Source organism: Stegodyphus dumicola, chromosome 4 (genome assembly GCF_044657685.1).
Source record: "Stegodyphus dumicola isolate Sdum_Otavi_A_Nest chromosome 4, ASM4465768v1".
Taxonomy (NCBI): Eukaryota; Metazoa; Arthropoda; class Arachnida; order Araneae; family Eresidae; genus Stegodyphus; species Stegodyphus dumicola.
This window is the reverse complement of record NC_140771.1, coordinates 255,653,770-255,674,293: the sequence shown is the minus strand read 5'-3', so window position 1 is coordinate 255,674,293 and position 20,524 is coordinate 255,653,770. Positions and strand designations below refer to the sequence as shown.

General features: G+C 30.7%; 1 protein-coding gene across 1 annotated transcript in view; it reads left to right on the top strand.

Moving 5' to 3' along the window:
- The window catches only part of LOC118184104 (cellular tumor antigen p53-like), a 93,598-nt gene that overhangs the window by 26,859 nt on the left and 46,215 nt on the right, over positions 1-20,524 (top strand). Inside the window, exons 4-6 of the mRNA XM_035353752.2 lie at positions 1,048-1,155; positions 12,461-12,561; positions 17,935-18,013. Of these exons, the coding sequence (XP_035209643.1) occupies positions 1,048-1,155; positions 12,461-12,561; positions 17,935-18,013 (288 nt within the window). The remainder of the gene's footprint in view (positions 1-1,047; positions 1,156-12,460; positions 12,562-17,934; positions 18,014-20,524) is intronic.

The following is a 20,524-nucleotide window of genomic DNA, read 5'->3' as shown; positions in this document are numbered from 1 at the left end:
GTAGTGCACATTGGAGCTATAGTTGCTAGCCTAATATATTAATATTTATCATCCTCCCACCTTTCAATCCAAAAATTAATTGAACTTTGCAAAAATATAATAAGTTTTAAAAAATCCTGGCAATTAAACTGCATTTGTAAGTTGTGAGAAATACCAATACAATAACAGAATATAAAGAATTAAAAATACAAAAATGTAAAATACTATCACTATGCAAAAAATAAAAATATAATAGTGTAGGAAATTAATAGGATAGGAAAAATAAAATTCTTTCATATATGGATCCTTCCTAATATGATACGAAATGTTTCCCCCTGGGGGGAAAAAAAAAGGAAGAACACTATTATAGATATTCAATTTATTGCAAGGAAAGATCACTAGTTTAGTTTTTACATTTAGTAAATAAACTTTTTTCCCTTTAATGATCAAATTTAGACCATTATTATTTTGTAATGGTTCTCTAATGATCGGTGTAGTATGACATATCTAGCTGTTTTTTGCATCCTATTTTCTGTTGGAGTAGTTAGTTGGAAACTTTTGATCTATTGGGGGAGCATACATTGGTAGATGCAAGTAGAACTCTTTTATAACTTTTGGTGATGCAGATTTTTTTGCCTTAATTAGAAAAAAAATTATAAGTTGCTTCAACATGTGTCCTATTCCAGTCACGTAGAAGTGTCATTTTGTTGCATTTAATGGAAGAACAAATTGATTTTTAGTTGATGTGAGCTGTAACTCAATTAATTTTAAATTTATTGTTAATTTCCCGCCCCCCCCACTTCGGTTTGTACTAAATTTATTCTTTGATTTTTGTGAATATTAAATGCCTTTTCATAGAATGTGTTAATTTAGTTTATGTAAATGTTAAAAATAATTGCATAAATCTATATGCTGTGTTGATAATTCTGCTGATTTCCTGCTTTTGCTTCTCTTGTTCATTTTCTTTCTGTATCTTCCAAAAACTATATTTTATGAAATACTTTGTATATTATCAAATGTATAAATATTTTTATCTTGTACTAATGATTTAATTATAATTTTCTTCAGAATGAAGATAGTAATGATAGTTATGTCAAAGATAAATCAGTTGAAAACATTTCTGAAGATTCTGTGCCTTATGTTCAAGAAAATGACTGTGATGGAAAAATAAAAGAAGTAATAAAAAAAACTATTTGAATTATTCTATAATTAGAATTAATAATAGCACTGTGTACATGTGATACTGGTATATATTACTTATTCAGGGTTCGTATGGTCCTTAAGAGTCCTTAAAAGTCCTTAGATTTTTTGGAATCGATTTTTGGTCCTTAAAAGTCCTTAATTTTGGCCAAAATCAACAGAAGGTCCTTAATTTTAATCATCTGAAATTTCTGTCTGTTTTTACGACGGCCATTTTGAGTGTGAATCAGCATTTTGAAGAATATTTTTGCCGATTCACTGCTGTATATATGGTAATCTTTTGAATGGGTTCATGAGTTGTAATTTGTTGCTATTTCTAATATAAATGATGATATACTCAAGTTTCTTAGTAAGAAATGAAACATAAGCATTTCGAAATTCATTTTTTCTAGTAAAGAGCTCTTAAACAACTTTTTGCTTTTGGGAATGTGAATTCTTTTATTAAACGGTTCTAAATTTGGCGACTTTTCAACATTTTAGCGATTTTAAGGTTAGTTTCTATAGAAACTTTTAATTCCAAAATCTGAGAATTTTTTCGACGATTTTTTTAAAACATCGTAACATTGATAAATTCTATTAAAATAATGGTAATATATTGAAATTATATTTAAAAAATAACATTAAAATAAAACATTTTTATTTTTCGCTGTCATATTATAAAGTTTCATTTTGGGAACTTTTACAATATTTTAAATCTGAAAAATGAACAAGGTATAATGCTTTAAAGCATAATTTACTAAACAGCTCTTAGCAAAAGCAAAATTAGCTATGTAGTTAATTAAAAATGTCTTGTTTTTAATTTTTTCATAGTAAGAGTTTTTCCCATGTAATTGTCTCAGAATATTCAAAATTCTCAGAATGTGCATCAGTTTTCTCTATAAATTAATTTTATACTTTTTCCCTCCTTCTTTTTTCTAAAATATTTCTGGCTTTTTTCTTTTACAGAAATGGTAGGATAATTTTTTTTTTAGGATTTTAGGCATTGCAGCTTAGAAAGTTTAGAAGGTTTTGAAGGCAAGATTTATAGACCCACGATTCTAGAAGATTCGAGAAATATGTGACAAAATGAAAAATGTCTCCATGGTATCAACACACGTAGTGGATGTATTTTACAGAAAATTTGCAATGAATTTCTTAATTTTGGGAGAAGGAAATCGATATAAACGTGCAAATATGACCAACTATCATAAGTGTAAAATATTTAATGCTACTTGATAAATTTCATAGTTTATTTTATTCTCAAACTCATTAATAATTATGTTAATTAATTCATGTTTAGTAATAATGCGTACTACTTAGGGATCTATTTTATTGTTAGGATGGTATTACAAAAGTGAAATTCAGGCATAGATAATATCTTCAATTGAATTTATTCAGTTCCCGTTTGCTCATATGTCCTTAATTTTTTTCATTAATGGCCCTTAAAAGTACTTAATTTCCATGTGCAGAAATGTGTACGAACCCTGTTACTAAAAGAAAAGGGTACTTTCTGATTATCTTCATCTGCACTGTAAAGTTGTGAAAAAGTATTTATTCATAAGACAAAACAGTAATATGCAGTAATAAAATAATTATATGGCAGCCCATGATGTCGTCTAAAAATATTTTGGTGGCAGCCCAGTTATGTACATAGTACTTGTCTGTTTTGGCTGATGTGTGATGCGAAAGTTGTCTGAATGCCAAATTTGTGTAATTCTCATGTTTTTTAGGTGAATATGTCTCATTGTTTACTTAGGGAGAACAACAGCATAAAAAAGGAAGGATTTCTCAAAAGAGTTTAATGTTTTATTACCAATATTTCTTGCTTTTTAAATTTTATTGATTGATTGCTCTTGTATAGAATTTCTAGCGGATCATGCATTAGCTTGGCAAAAAAAAGAGTCTCGAACAAGTTTGTAAATGCTCCTCAAAATCAACAATTTCATCACGTTTTGGTGGGGCTGTGGATAATCAGAAAGTACCAAGAATGGCACTGCATTTTTTTGTTAAATGCTAGAATTGTCTAACTTTGATAGCTATAATGTTTATCCAGAGCCATATCCTTAATTTTCATAAAGAACATGTTGCTGAACTTAAGTTCATCAGATTTAAAGTTTGAAGTGGAAAATTTTTCAGGTAACATTTGCAAATAGTTCATATTCTGAATTCGTAATTCAATTTTGGCTGATTTGTACAGATTGCTTGATAGTATATTTCTAGTTCTAATTAGTAATTAAGCTTCGTGCTAGATAAAAATTGAACAAAGGAACAGTTAATGCTGATATTGGTGAAATCAGTGACTCAGTTTTTGAAGTTTCACTTATCATGTTATGAATACTACTGGTATTTATGCATGGTATAAATTTATGTACAACTTTATTTTCAATCTTGAGAAAAAAATCATAAACATACAATTCAAAAAAATATGCAAGACTAGTGTTTAATATATTTAATAAAATTTCATAGAAAATTGTAATTCGAATGCGGCTTATAAATTTGAACTTATTAGAACCAAGCTTTTTTCTTATTTTCTTGAACATACTACCATCTCACAATGCAGGTAACTGATTTCACATTTTTCAATATATATTCTGTTTGGAGGATGGAAAAAGAACTTTTATTTTTCCCCCTTGTGTATTGCCTTTTTATGACTCACAATTGTGCATTTTGATTGAAATAAACTAATAAATTACTATTCCTATTGCACACGATTTTTTAACTGCATCTATAAAATCATCTAAGCAATAAAAACTACCCATGCTAAACTGTGCCTAAATTTTCTGCTCTTAATTAAATATGTCAATTTTGCTGTTGTCCAAGTTTTTTTAATGGATGACAATGCTCAGCCTCATCTAGCATATGTTTTGTTGCAATACTTGCAAACGTAAGATGTCACTTGAATAGCCTGGTCAACTTACCTGATTTAAACTTGATTGAGCATGTGTGGGATGCTTTAGGTTACCGAATTTCACCCCGGACCCTGCAGGAGCTGAAAAGTACACTTTTAGAAGAGTTGCATGCAGTTACACAAGGCTTGATCAACACTTTGGTAAAATCTATGAAATCAAGATGTGATGTATGCGTACTGGTTGAGGTGATCATTTAAAGAAAAATTCTTTTCACAAGAGGTGACTTAATTTTTCCATTAATTTAGTTTCAGTTTCGTTATTTTTCACATTATCAACAACAAAGCATTGTAAATTTTGTTAACTAATGCTTTTGTATAAATTTCTATTAATAATTTTTCATCAAATATCTTGAGTTATCTTTATCTGCGTTTTATTTCTGTCATTATCCTTTAGTTTTGATGACCAGTGTAAAAGTGCTTCAGCTGTTTTGCGGCATCTCTGATTATCAGGGAAAATGCTGTGTTGTTTGTTTTGAATTTTCATAAAATTCATAGTCATGACTATATAGCAGGCATAGCCAAAACTGCAGCTCACAATCTTGTGCCTTTTTGGCCTCTTAAATGCGATTTAAGGGGAGCTTAATTTCTGCTTATATAATCACATTTTGAAGTAGAAAGCATTAGGTGATGTGTTTCTCTATTTATTGCTCATTTGATTTCTTAAATTATATTATGTATGCATCAATTTAATTGATTTCAAACTCTCCTCTGCAAGTTTGTCGTCAGAAAAAAAAAAACAAAATTGCAAATAGCTCCATTTCTACCAATCACGGACATATTGCTATTAGAGCAGATAATGGCCATCAGATAGCACAAAATATATACAGTCAAAAGTCATTAATTCGGACACCCATACTCCGGACCTCAAAGCCACAAACTTTCTGCGCATGCGTCGCGCTGACGCATGAGCGTAAGACCTTTACGGCTGCGAATATGCGTGTGCACATGCCCAAAATGCGGTTACGCATGTGCGTTTAACATACAACGGACGGTATAAGCTAAGCTAAAATTATCTCAGTTAATGTTGCAGATTGCGTTGTTCCTTAATCTTCGAATTGGATCCGGCTTATTATTTTTTGCAGACTGTTAGAGCAATTTTATAAAAGTAAGCGTGAACTCTCGATTATGTCAAATAGAATTTCCAATATATATTTACTAATATGTAAAGGATCTACAAAGCGAAAGTATGTTTCAAAGTCCATTAAACAAAAAGTGGAATTGCTGCAAAAAATGGATAAAGGCATATCCTTTGTTTATCTAACCATTCCGAAGTCTGTTTATCAATTTGACGCTGCTCTGCGGCGTGGAGATGCCGTGGCACGCAATGAATTGGAAGTTGATCTGTCAGCACTATCCTTATCTTCAGGGCAGATGTTTTTTATTTTATTTGGCTTATAATTCCTTACTAAATGTAGTATTTCATCTCGATGTACTCCGTCTTTGATATGATTTAAATCAAATTCCTCGTCATTATAATTTGATTCCGATAGCGAAGAAAGTAAAGTAAACAAATAAACATTAAGCTTTTTTTTTTTTTTTTTTTTTTTTTTTTTGTAAATTTTGATACCCTTTAGATCATAATTGTTCTTTATTTCATAAATTACAGTTTCATATTTTTAATTTTATAATTTCTGCATGCCATCTTACCAGATTTAAACTGATGATCTATAATCCGGAGAAATCGATAATCCGGAATCGCCGAGTCTGGATTAACGGGACTTAAAGTCCCGACGAGTCTGGATTAACGACTTTTGACTGTAGTACGATGGCAGTTTAAAATTAATGCTCTCTAATGTTTTTCCCTCATATTAATTTCATTTCAGGCAATTTCTTTCTGTGTATATCCCTTGTTTCACAACAATCGTGATCCATTGTTGTGGAAGATTTGCTGTTCATCTCAGAATACTAGTTTTACTCAAACTTTTAACAGCTTGGTGACTATTGAAGAAATCTTTTTCATGGAGGAAAATTGCAGTTCACATGAAAATCTGGGGTTTCTATAGTTAGTCCTTTTACATGTGTCCTTTCTAAGTTAATTCCTAATCCTTAAGCATGCTAGGTCATTTGTATGCAATATTTTTCACATATTTTGCAAGCTACCGCTCATACTTAATGCTGCAATCGAACGTTTTGCACATGCAGCACATTTTGCACATGTTTTTCTAGTGTTTTGCAATAATGCCTTGATAATCCCAGGAAAAAATCATCATTTACATAATCAGTGGTTAAGCATGTCAAAATTTTTCGTGTTGGGGAGAGAAGGGACTCCAGGATTAACAATGATTTCAATTATGATCAAAATTTTTAATTCAAGTTTTATCAGTTGCTGTTATTCGTGATAGAAATCCTTTACCTTTAACATCAAGTCTTCATTTCAGTAATGTTGCATCAAGCAATAAATGACCAACTGAACATAAACTTCTTTTTTTTAATACGCAGCTTCTGTCAAAATTCTGGTAGTTGTAAAATCGCTTTAGTTTGTGATGTTTTCCTCGCATATTGCTTGACGAACTTTTTCTTCTTTCAAGCCCTCCACAAATATCACATTAGGTAGGGTCAGCATTAGGCACTCTGCCATCCAGTGCTTCTGAAATTTTTCTCCTTTTTATTTTGCCTCTACTGTAACTGAATTGGTTGTCCTGGTTCTAGTACCTCTAATACAATTCTTTAATCAGCTGATATTTTTTATTTTCTTCAATCACCTTGTATGCCTGGCATGTCCTTCACAAAAGCTTAGTAGCCCAGAGAAATATTGTACTATTCTCCACTCCCTGATCACTAAAATTTCACTTAATGTGCTGTGAAATTCTGCTGTATTTTAGTCCCATACATGTTTTGTTTTGAACTATAATCTTTCGTTTTCTGAAGTAAAAGTATCTTCATACACATACAGACTCCATTTAAAAAAATTTTGACTCTAAGCTGCTGTTTTCTAGAGAACTTAAGTAGATCATCAGACCATCTTTTGCATCAGACCTTTAATTTCAAATAATGCAAATTTATGCAACATTCTCGCTTTTAAGAGATTGATATAGAACTTATGGGAAATGCAGAGAGCATTTATCAAAACTGAAATTAAGATTTGAAGGTGCTGTCATCAAATTTGGAATCTGAAACCATCATATCTGGAACCCAAATCTAGCTGATCTACCATCAAATACACCTACACTAAAAAATATAACTTAATTTATGAAAGCTACATAACATAAGAGAAAATGATGTGAAGATTGGGGGGAATGCATGTATTCTCTGCAAACTTCAGAACTCTTCATTCTTCAACTAATATGTTGCATTAGGGAATTGCTAGGTACTTAATTATACTCGATATCCTTCTCCTTGTTTGAGTTTGTACTTATTATTAGAATATTGACAAATTTTAGCATAGGTAAACTTTAATATAAGTAAACACTTGAATCTGGATATCAACATAATTTAACAAACATATACAGTGGTATCTCGACATACGAGTTTAATTTGTTCTGTAACCTTGCTCGTATCTCACAGTTTTTCCTATTGAAATTAATTGAAATACCATTAATCCATTCCAGCTCCCAAAGCACCACCTCTTTTTTTTTTTTTTTTTTTTTTTTGTTAAGTGTTTTTGAATAAGACGAAGAAAGTATTTACAAGAAGAAACATTTATTTATAAATAACAAATACATATTTTATAAAAACATAATTAAAAGAAAAAGTGAAGTGCTTACGGAAGCGCTGAATTTTCATCAATGGTCTTCATTTTTTTCTCTAATTACATAGGAAACATATATGTAATTCTTGAAGATAAATGTTTTCTGTGCTTTAACAAAATGTGATGTGTTTATACCCATCATCGCACAACTTTGTAATTTATTCCTTGGAAATGCTTAGGTTTCCTTCGCAACAGGACATAAGCAAATAAAGCAGCAGTCAGGCATGGTAGTTGGTTCAATTTATCAAGCTATATCATCACTTGTTGAGAGTTTTATGTTTATTAATAAGTTACCATATTATTTTGCCTTTATTTCAATTTCTACTTTTCATTGGTTCCTACCACTATCCACGTTAGTTCTTGAATTAAGCACGGAGTCCTTAGAACAAATCTTTTGGCTACTATAGCTGATGTCTCACTATTACTTAGCAATTTATTACTGATTTCATCTTTAGTTTGTTAGCTGTAACTGTTAGTGAAACTTTCTATGCGTGAATCAAAGTTTGAAGGCTTACTTTTCTTAGAATTTAATATTTTAATTTTATTTAAGCTGATGTTCCCACAAGTTGGATAGATTTATACACAAGATATGTAATAATTAGTTTGGCAATTAGAAAAGAAGTTTTATTTTAAGCTACTGAATTTGATTTTTTAAGACAATAAGTCATATGACTCTCTTTATAGACCCAGCAGTTAACAGTTAGGATAGGCTGGATACATACACTCTGTGGCAAGAACTCGAGAACTAAATGATCATGTGGACACGCGCTGTATTACAAAAAAAAAAAAATCTTCACGTCGAACATCTGGGAATGTCCATAGAAATTTGGAGAGTTAAACTTTCATTTTATATCAATATTTGTAAAATAAATTCATTACAGTAGTCATAATTATCTTTTCTCTCTGTATTATTAATTTTGATTTGGCTCTGTTTGAAAACCAATTCAAAGTTCAACAGCCATTGGTAAAGACTTCAATTGGTATATAGATGGAATATGTGACTGAAGCAAAAACGATTTATATATAATGACATAGGTTACTATATTTATTAGTAGTAGGTTATCTATGTTCAGAATTATCAAAACAATTCAATAGGTAATTTTGAAAATTTTCAATGGTGTGCAGTGTACTGATTACTTAACCATTCTAGTAAATTTCGCTTAGAATTATGCTGAAACAGTGCAGCACTCAGGGCCATAGTGAATAAAAATAATGAGTCTGATACCACTGAAATTGCTTTCATCATCTTTTTTTTAATGAATTCATCTATACTAGACATCAACAAAACTAGTCATTCCATAGTTTTTATTTCAAACATTTAATGATTTTTTAGGTTGTAGAGACATTAAGATTTTTTGGAAGCAAGAGATGTGAAAAATGAGCAACGCCCTCACCGGGAATCGAACCATAGACCTCTGGAATAAGCGCCCAGTGTGCTGACCAATACACTATGAAGGCATGCTAAGAAGGCGGGAGAAATACCTTATAAGGTTAGGGCTCAAAAGATTCGAATGTTGAAAAACTAGTTCGAATCTTTGACAACTGTAACTTATAATCCTGTTTACATCTAATGAAGTAATTCAATTATTTAAAACTAGATTTAATTTTAATATATTAGCCCTCAAGTTAATTGAGTGGGAAAATAAAGTTATTGATCTTCATGCAAAAGCCTAAAATGTTAATAGCTTATTCTGAAATAATTTTTATTTCTCAAATAACAGTTTCTCTGCCATGTGCACTTTCCCATATCACTTATTTTGTGTTTTCTAAAACAATGTATTATTAGTTAAAATTGTTAAGAAAAATAATTTAATTTGTTTTTTAAAATGAATCATTTATTCTTCATTCAAATGAAAAACCTTTTGCAATATGTATTTCTAAAGATCAATACACATTCTTTCGATTTCAGTTCACTTCTAATAAAAGCAAGCAACGATTATGAATGAAGAAGAAAGAATAAAGGAAACCAAAAGAAAATGCTTGTTTTTTACCTGAAAGAAGAATGTTCAAATGCATCTTAACAATAGTTTTAAATTTATAATTTGTTGTGAACACAAAGTAAGAGAAATAAAGTTTAATATTTTATGCAACCATATTAATGACATAAAAATGCAAAATTATCATTAATTTATTTTAAATATTAATGAACACAAAGTAAGAGAAATAAAATTTAATATTTTTATGCAACCATATTAATTACATAAAAATGCGAAATTATCATTAATTTATTTTAAATGTTCATGATTTTTGAAACAATATAAATATGAATTTGCAACTGATGGAAAACCCAGTTGTGGCTCTTGAACTTTCATGAAATCTACCATGCGATGAGACTCATCTGGCTGTGTGAACATTTTACCTAGTTGGCCAGCTGTTCTGTCACTTGAAGAAAAAGGAGCTTACTTTGATAAATTTTTCCAAGAAAATGAGGGGGAACAATACTAATTTAGAACAGTACTGGTTTCAACATGAAATTATATTGCACTTGACTTGGCTAACAGCCTACAATTTGTTTTTAAATAAATGACAAAACACACACACACACACAAAATGTATCTGATGTGGCCAGCACACAATTTCCTACCAAGACAAGTTAAGACATGGAATTAGTGGAATAGCAACAAGCTTTTAGTAAACTATCAATTTCCCAGTGTTCATTTGTAAATAAAATATAATTTATTTATAAACCTTATGGCTTAGTGTTAATTATAAACAGTATTAATTTTTTATTATTCTATTCTCCCATACAATGGGCAATAAGTATTCACACCTATTCTCATGCTTTGGTTTGAAAATATTGCATCAATCTTAGTATATCTTCTGGTCGTATAATGATCACAAAATCACGCATAAAGTCGTATAGGGATTCACAAATGAATGGTTTAAACATCGCACTTTAAAAGCAGCATATCTTTAGAATTCTTGATATAGTGTTACCATGCATTACTTTCTATATTTGCTATATTATTTCTTTAATATATAATATCATTCTTGTTGCATTTAGCATAACTCCAAGAATACATTTAATGCTTATAAATGTAATATGTTTTCTCAATCACACATCTATTTTAAATATTAAATATGAGAATTTTTGGATTATCTTATAATATATCTTTTATGAAAGTCTGTTCAGAACTCCAAATATAACTTAAGAGGTTTAGTTATCAGTTTTGGCAAAAATCTAATATGCTGTTCCCATTCATATAAAAGTTTTAAATACTAAAATTACATTTTAATGTAGTTTTTCGTTAAAAACTGTTATGGACTTCAAATAAAGTACCACTTGCAAGTTGTTCATTAAAGACTATTTATAGGCTTCCTGTACAGTGTTATGTGCTGTTAATCAATTTTACCCAGAATTCTTATATGAATTATCAACACTTTATATGAATGTGGAAAGTTTATACATGGAAAATATAAATTTTGGGGGATTTCCATATAAGAATTGTCATGGATGAAAAAAATCATCACACACATACAGACACAGAGCCATCAATGTAAAAATGTGTTGCAAAGACCCTAATCCTAGCTTATTCACTGAAAACTCTTCACTTGAATTTTTGGACTGAAAACATTACCTCCCTTATCTATGTATACAGGTTGGCAGGAGATGATTGATTTGATCACACCATAGACTTTTCTTACTAAAGATAGTTTTCAAGTTATTTCTGCAAGGGTGAGTTAGCAAGTATGAATGGGTTATGCCATATAAAATAATAACATGAAAAAATATGATAACTGCTAAAGTTATTGCGTTTTCAGTTTAATCATGTAAAGGAGTTAAAAAATTTATAGAAGATCTGTAAATTATGTATAATTATATAGATTTAAATTTTATTTCATTCACACCTTAAATATTTTTACCTCCGAAAAAGTGGCTCTTCTTGTATGAATGTGAAAAGCTTAAAAACAGAAAATATAAATTTTGTGGCGTTACTCACATAAGAGTTATCATGGATGAAGAAATCATCACTCACATATATATTTATTTTCAGATCTAAAAGTACCTAAAAGAATAATTTCATTTATAAAAATCCAGCATTTTGACTGAAACTTGTTTTTTAATTTTAATGCATACTTTTATCTCTTTTGCAAACTATGCTATACAACAGTTATTTAAATGTGTATTAGATTGTAATTCCTTTAATATAAAATGGAAAATGCTATTTCAAAGTAAAGCTAAAATAAATTTGAATTTATTTTAGCTTAAAATATATAATAAAAAAATTCAGTTTTAAAATATTAGTCTTAAATGATCAGTTTTTGATTTGCAAAGAAATCAAAAACTGTATAAAATTTTACTCATACGTGCTTGCCGAAACTGCTCCTCTTTTAATTTACTCCAAAGGTGTAGAGTTTTAAAATTTAATTATTTGAAAGAGCAACAATTTTCAAAATGTACTACTGTAACCTAATTTATTTTTTTATCTGTTGTAACTGCAACATGTCAATTTACTGTTGCAATGACTGAACCCAAAGTATATATTGCAATTGAGTTATATAATGGTATATGCTTTTTTTTTTTTTTTTTTTTACAGGCTTGTATGTGTTTTGAATATTTACTAGAGTGCAATGTAGTTTTAGCTATATTTTTGCTGTTAATGAGTAACATCATTTTCATGTATGTTATCATATTATTGTACTTTATTATATTTGTTTCAAAAAGTTTAAAGTGTTATTCTTTTTTTTTTTTTTTTTTTTTCCAGCACTTAAATCTTGTATCTGTGTTAATCAATAATAAAGATGCTAATACTGACCTGCAAAATACTAGAAGTACAAACAAAGTGTCAGCTTGTCTTCCTGGAAGGTTTGTTTGAATAACAGTAATGAACTTAGATTTGTGAATTTTAGATGTTTATTAGTGAATTTTTCTGTAACTTCCAAAATCTTGCTTCCTGTTGATAGGAAATATTTATTGCTCTGCTAATGGCAGAAACTGGCTGTAATCAGCAAAAATGGCAACAACTGGGAGTGGTTGACAAAAGTATTTAAAATGTTATATTAAATAGAAGTACTGACAAATTTATAAAATAATTTTATGCACAAAAACTGTGTATATTTTTGTTTATTCAGGGCAAAGTCTAAAATCTAAATGTCCATTAACCAAAATGATCATCTGAACAACCCATAGCATTTATTTTTGAAAATTTTTCCTCTTTCTCGCACAGTGTAGAAACAGATAATATTATCTTAAAGCAATTGCAAATGTTCCATAAACCAATTTTTGTTCCAAATAGCCACCCCCCCCCTTTTTTTTTTTTTTTTTTTGCTGGAAGACATTATTCTCTGTGATAATATTGAATCATCCTGCATGCTGATGAATCACATCATCATTTTTCAGCTTTTGAAAAATAATCATCTTGTCCTTCTCTGACCCCATCGAGCCATCATGTTCATCATCAGTTTTTACATTCGGTGAATAACTAATTTGTTATTCTTCAACAGTAACTACAATCCACATCAGCAAACTTTTGCAAACATACCACTAGGGTCATTATTGGGCTGTATCCTATTTTCCTTTATAAAAACAATATAACCCAACACCAAACTCACCATATGGGCCATAATATGTTGGATCTCCCCCCCCTAGTGTATTTTTGAGTTTATTTGTTCAGTCATTGCAGAAACATATTCATGCACCGCATGTAAAATGCAGCTCACTTGGTTGCAAACTACAAAATATTACGCTTAGTCGAATTATATAAAGCTCATGGCATATCAGAAATATTTTCATTTATGAAGAACTAAATATTAAGGATTCATGGCTAAATTAGCCAAAAAGTTTTTTCCAACATTAATAAAGTTATATCTTTGAAATGAACTATGATATTACTCTTAACAATAAGCAAAAAAAACCTGTTGTGATCTTTCCTTTACTCATTTTCCCAACCAAATTCAAAATTTAAACTTACCTCTGTTATTTCCTAGATCTAATCCGTTCTCAAATCAATTTGGCTACTCCTTCAAAACAGTATAGTTCTAAGAGAATCCAGTTTCCACATCAGTTCTTTAGTGCCTGCATTATCATTATTATTCTTTAGTGCAAGTCAATTTTTCCTATAACCAGTCTCCTTTTTCCTGACTCATCATTGATCACACCTTGGCTCTTCCTCTTCACCTTAGTTGCAGCTCAATTATTAACAGTAGTTATTCACTACAGTGATCTCATTCATATGAGTCTTCAGGGAATGATCTCAGCTTTCCCTCAAATTCAGTGCTTTTTAAGCTAGATCAATAATCCGAAACTTTTTTATTCATGGAGCCCTTTTTGGAATTAATTGCTCTACCTTAGTCCTTTAAGCCTATCCTGTCCTATCCTGTGTCTTACAAGTTAATAATGTGTAAGAATACTGTCAGAGGAATACAAAAATGCATTTGTGACAAGGAAATCAATTGTATTACAACAGATATTGTATGTTCTTGCTGAGAACATCATTAAGGTTGTTACAATAAATTTGGTGTCTGGAAGGTAATCATTGCATGCAGTTTAGTTCAACTACATAGTCGTTCATTATTAATTATTTGAAATTTTTATTACTGTTTATAGAAGAGAATAACAATTTAAGTTTACTGTACTATGGATTGCTGTAAACCTAAATTAAGGGATAATATTAAATACATATATATAAACTTTTAATAAGACATCTGTAATTACTCCTCTTGCCTCTCTTTTTTAATTATGTATGTGTGTTCAATTTTTTTATTTTAGTTTCAGCTGTCAATAATTGCAGGTGAATGCCTTGTTCCATAATCAATACGATTATATAAATTGGTTTGGTACCTGTATAGGTAGAGAAAACTGCTTTATGGAGATGTGTAGTTGAGAAAGGCAGTAGCATTAAATTTGCTTTTTCAAACAAAATTTTGAATTCAACTTATATGCAACCAAAACTCCGGCAGACTGGATTTTGAAACATGATTTTTAGTTTGCTGGTGAGATACCAAATCTATCAGGATCTTGTAATTTGTGGAGTTAAAGCTAGATAGTTTTATGTTCACACATGACTTATTCATTACTTCATTAAAGCCTTTCGAGCATGTAAATTCAAATGGGTATTTTATAGCTTAAAAGTGCAGCCGAATATTTTATTTTATTTTTTCTTGAATCTTGATTTTATTTCCATCCAAAATGGATTGTCTAGTCAGTATTTAAATTTTGTCTTAACTCTTTAAGGGGCGGTATATAAAATAATTTAATTTTGGTAAAATTTTGCATGAACTATAACTTATGGACTCTAAGGACACAAAATTGAAACTTGAAAAAATCTAGAGTGAAATCCTGAATTCTGAGAGACGGTATATATTTTATACAGGTGCCCCTCTATGACATTTTTTTCCAGGTAGCTGACAACTGTTAATTTTTGTTTTTTTAATTAATTTTGCGTACTTTTGATGTGCGTCTGTAGTGATGAGTGCTTGAATATAGTTATGTAAGTCTGAAGACAAAATATTTTTTAATTTTGGTAGAAACTTAAAATTTTAAAAATAAAATTTATGTTTTTATGCACTTTGAGGATGCAACCCAGCTAACATACTTATGTAAAATATGGGTAAAAAGCTTTTCAACGTGATTTAAATTCAGTATTATTATTTTATAAAAAGAATTTAGCAATTATAACACCATGCATAAATCGTATCATGCTGTAACCGAACTTGTATAATATTACAAGCAGATGTAGCTCAGCTGAAAATTAAAAAAATTGAAAAATGAAACACTACGACTCAGCTGAGAAAGTATGTTGCATTTTTGAAGTTGTATTTCATGCTTTAGATAATATGTGAAAAAAAACTATGCTTAATACTATGATAGAAAGGGTCACTTTTTAATTTTTTGTAAATGTAGGTTGTAATATATCTTTTGGTTAAGGAAGAAACGCCGTTAAACAATTTTATTATTTGATACACCTCAAAGCTCTTATTCTGATTTTCAACCCCTTTAGCTTCCTAGGGGCTCCTTTTCAACTTGTGGATAAATTTTAGTTTGCATTTAAAACGGGCCTTAGAAGTATTTTCCCTCCTTTCACCAACTGTGAAAATTTATATCGGAAACAACCTACTTGTATCAACCAGAGGGCAAATTTCTCTTGTGTTCTCTAGTCTTTCATCTGAAATTAACAAAGAATTAAAAAGAATTTCCCTAAAAAATAAAAGCATGCTTTCAAACCAGCAGTTTTTGTGATTATACTATGAGATGGACCTTAAGTACATTACCATTTTAAGTGAGCTTTCCCTTTGTGTGATCTTATCACACCTCACAAAGGGAAGAAGGCATGACTCCCGAATGCAAATTAGTTGTCAGTCACCTTTTTTCGTTTTCCTTGCATTCTAGGATTTTGGAAACACGAAGCAACTGGTATCTTTTGGGGGCTAACATGCCACATTTAACCCCCACAATTGTGTAAAATTTTAACCCCAGACAGTAATTTTGAAATCGATTAGTTTTTCTCCCGGGAAAGGAATAAGTTCTGAAATAAAAAATTTATCTAAACACAGACGAATGAAACTCGAGCTGAGTACAATTTTCCAACATGATCCTTGGAACGAGGTATATTAATTTCATAACTGCAAAATATTGAGCATTCATAGAGTGATGCTGCCATTTAGAATCGAAATGAAACACTAGACACTTACGATTATAGCTTTTAGTGTAGAAAAATTAGCATTTTTTCGGAGGTTAAAAAATTGACAAACAACCGGTTAAAAAATTGACAAACAAACTTTATATACTAGCGTTTGTCAAAGGGCTAAAAAGATTCACTCTGATGTTTGCATAAAGAACTGTGGTAGTTCTCCCTAACTATTGATAGATTCATTTCATTCATATTTCTAAATATTTTGGCCAATATGCCATTGAATACACCCTATATATCACCGTTTTAAAACGTTAGCAATAAAGTGTTATAGTTCATTAAAAATGCTACTAAGTGCACATGCAATTACATCAAATATGGCAACATGTTTTGGTGGTTTCCCATATTCTTAATTTAGTAAATAAAGTCTGCTCTTAAGAAGTCATGATTTTATAAATTTATTATTTTAATTATCACTTTTATGGATGGAATTGCCATTAAACTTCATTAACTATGCAATTAGACCTCATAAAAAATAAAACTCTCAGAAAACTTATGAAAGAATCGCAAAGAAATCACAAGATTATCACTATGGACATTCACTGTGAAGTGACTCTAAATTGATTAGCGAATTGTATTTATAATGAGGCTAAGCTTTGAGAACTTTCAAGTGGTGTAGGAATTCTTGAATGAGTGAAGAGCTTCTCAAATATTTGTAGTTCCAATGAATGAACAAGCATTGTTTGCTAGAAGACGTAAAATTCAACTTAGCAAATTTCTATGTTCAAAATGCAATTTTAGAATTTTCAATTTTGATTTTTCTTCTTTAATTTTACTGATTTTTTTTATTTTGTTTATTTCTCTGATGCTGCTGAAAAGGGCAAATGGAGCACAGTTTAGGAACCACTTTGCAAGATATAACAATGCTGTGGTCTAGTAATTTCACATTGTTACACACTGATTGACCATCTTGGCACTTGCTGAGCTCAGAAGTATCAGAAGATGTTTATTTTATTTAATGCAAATGATTGCTGCACTGAAGATTTCAAAACCTTATTTGCACAATGATTGTCTGTACATGCTGCTAGATTTTGGAGAATATTCTCCAGCTCATAACCATAAAATAAGAACTTCGATCTTTTAAACAGCAGATATGTTGATCATCTGCTATAAATGACTTTGCTGAAAAGTGAGGCAAAAATTTAATGTTTGAGCTACTGCTATGTAGCTTTTCAGTTAATATTGTAAATACTGAGGTTGAACTTTTTTAATTTTAAAACACATTTCTTTCTATTATGTACTGTATTACAATAAATTTGAATTATTTTATGAATTTTTGCAAATAATTGCCAATTTGTGTAGATTCTGCCATGCTGGTATGACCACTTTGTGAGACTTGAACTTCATGAAAAATTATTTGTGATTTTTTTTCCTTGATATATCTGACTAATACATGTTAGTCGTACATTTCTGAATTTCTATTTTACCAATCTACATATATTTTTTTATGTTTATAATGTATGCCTAATTTTAATTTTTTAAATATTTCAGATTTCATAATTATAAAAATTCTGAAGTTTTACATGTTTTTTCTTTACATTTTTTAATAGGGACAACTGGGGTGGTGCTCATTCATTTAAAATACAACTCACCTGCAATGTGAATCCAAAAAACAATGACACTGCCATTGTAAGTTTTTTTTTAAATCATTGTCCATTATTATAATTTCTCATAAAATAGATAATGGGTTCTGTTCATTGTGGTTGGCATTAGACATAATTCGAAAAGTAATGTGCTTATAAGTTGGAAATAGACTTTCCTTCCACTTTTCACTCTTTTCTTCACTGCTGTGAGGAACTATAAAAGCTAGGGGGGGGGAAGGCTTAACGGATCTGCTAGGATCTTTGAGTTGTATCGTGTTCAAATAGTCTTTTTTTTTTAAATACTCAATATACAAGTTTTAACACTAGGATTATGAAAAAAAAAAAAAAAATTTTTTTTTCTTTTTTTTTTTTCCCTCTCCTCATAAGAATACAGTGGTACCTTGACATATGAGTTTAATTCGTTCCGTAACCTCGCTCGTATATCAAATTGCTCGCATCTCAAAGCAATTTTCCCCATTGAAATTAATTGAAATGCCATTAATCTGTTCCAGCTCCCAAAACACCACCTCAGTTGTTTTTGTTAAGTGTTTTTGAATAAGAAAGATGTGTTTACAAGAAGAAACATTTATTTATAAATAACAAATACATATTTTATAAAAACATAATTAAAAGAAAAAGTGCTTACGGAAGCGCTTAATTTTCGTCACTAGTCTTTGCTTTTTTTGTCACGCTTTGCTCATTTTCACCTGCAGACCATTTAAAAAAACTGTCCAGGGAGGTTTGTTTCTTCCACCCTTTCAGGATATTGCAGAAATGGGTTAGGCACGACCAGTTGCAACTTTTTCGGGGTGATTTTTATCCACAAACTCTACAACTTTCTCCCACGTTCCCAAGATCTGCTTTATATCTCTTGTAGGGATAACCTCCTTCATCTCTGACTCCTCTTCAAAACTAATTTTTCGTTGAACCACCATATGCTGCTGCAAATGTAGATCGTGTAACTCTTCAGTTGTCAGCTCCTGAGACTGATCTTCGACAAGTTCGTTCACATCTCTCTCATCCACCTCCAGACCCATGGATTTTCCCAGAAAAACAATCTCCTCTACCACTAACACTTCGGGTTCCAATCCTTCGAAGGCCCTTTCAGCTACAGTCTCAGGCCACAGCTTCTTCCATGCAGAGGTTAAGGTCCTCGTTGTAACGCCCAGCCAGGCCTGATCAATAATTCTTAGGCATATCACGATGTTAAACTGGTCCTTCCAGAACTCTTGAAGGGTAAGGTTTGTGTTCTCTGACACCTCCAAACAGCGCCGAAAAATGTGCTAAGTGAACAACTTCTTAAAATTTGAAATCACCTGCTGATCAATGGGATGCAGGGTAGGAGTGGTGTTGGGTGGTAGGTCGAGAACCTTTATAAACTTGAATTCTTCGAGTAAATCATCTTCGAGATTTGGTGGGTGAGCAAGGGCATTGTCGAGAACGAGATCAGCTTGCTTCAGTAGGTTTTTTTCCTGTAGATATTTTTCACAGAAGGACCAAACACCAGGTTTATCCACTCCACAAAGAATTTCTTGGTGACCCACGCCTTCAGATTTGCTCTCCACATAACTGGCAGTTTTTCTTTTAAAATCTTATGTGATTAAAGGCTCTGGGATTTTCCAAATGATTTACTAGCAGAGGTAGCTAGATACACATATCATCGATGTGCTACGCCCATACATGCTTGCCAAGTCAATTACTTGCACAGCTTGCTCATCTTTTTCTATGATTTCATGCTTTAATTCAATAGACATCATCTTTTTCTTCGAACCCATGGTTATAAAAATAAATGTGATAATGTTTTGCAAATGTAAAAAAAGCATAAAATGCGAATCCAACTTATCAAAAATGCTTCGAAAACGAAGGAAACAAGCACACAGACTGAGGTCTAGTCTGAGGTGGGAGAAATTGTTAGATGCTGCACACGACACCAACATGTGTGCGCATGTTGCAGTTACGTACAACGGTGTAGTGTACAATTTCTCGTATTTCAAATCTTGCTCTCAACTCAAAGCAAAATATTGCTCGCTCGGCTGCTCAAAACACTCGTATATTAGGGCACTTGTATATCGAGGTACCACTGTAGTTGTACATAATCAGTAGTAAATCTAGTGTTAATTATCACATACATATATATTAATGTGATTTTTTTTTTTTTTTTTTTTTAAGAATGTAGCATATAAACTAGAAACTGCAGAAGTGATCAATAAACATAAAGGATTGGCCTAATGTGAGCAAACTTCCTATATGATAGTTTTGAAGATTAGGCAGAACCTTCTGCAGCAGAGGTAAAAATCATAAAAAAGAAACTTGTGTCTATTTCAGAAAGCAGACAAAAAAGCTAAAACATTTTCGAACCAAAAATTCAAATAATTCCATCTGGTGATAGGAAATGGGAATGAAAAGTAATTAAGAATAATTTTTTTTTTCATAGAAAAGAGATTGAAAAGTAATTAAGAATAATTTTTTATATATAGGAAAGTGAATGAAAAGTAATTAAGAATAATTTTTTTAAACGTTAAGGATAAATAGGAGTTACAATTAAGATAAATAACAA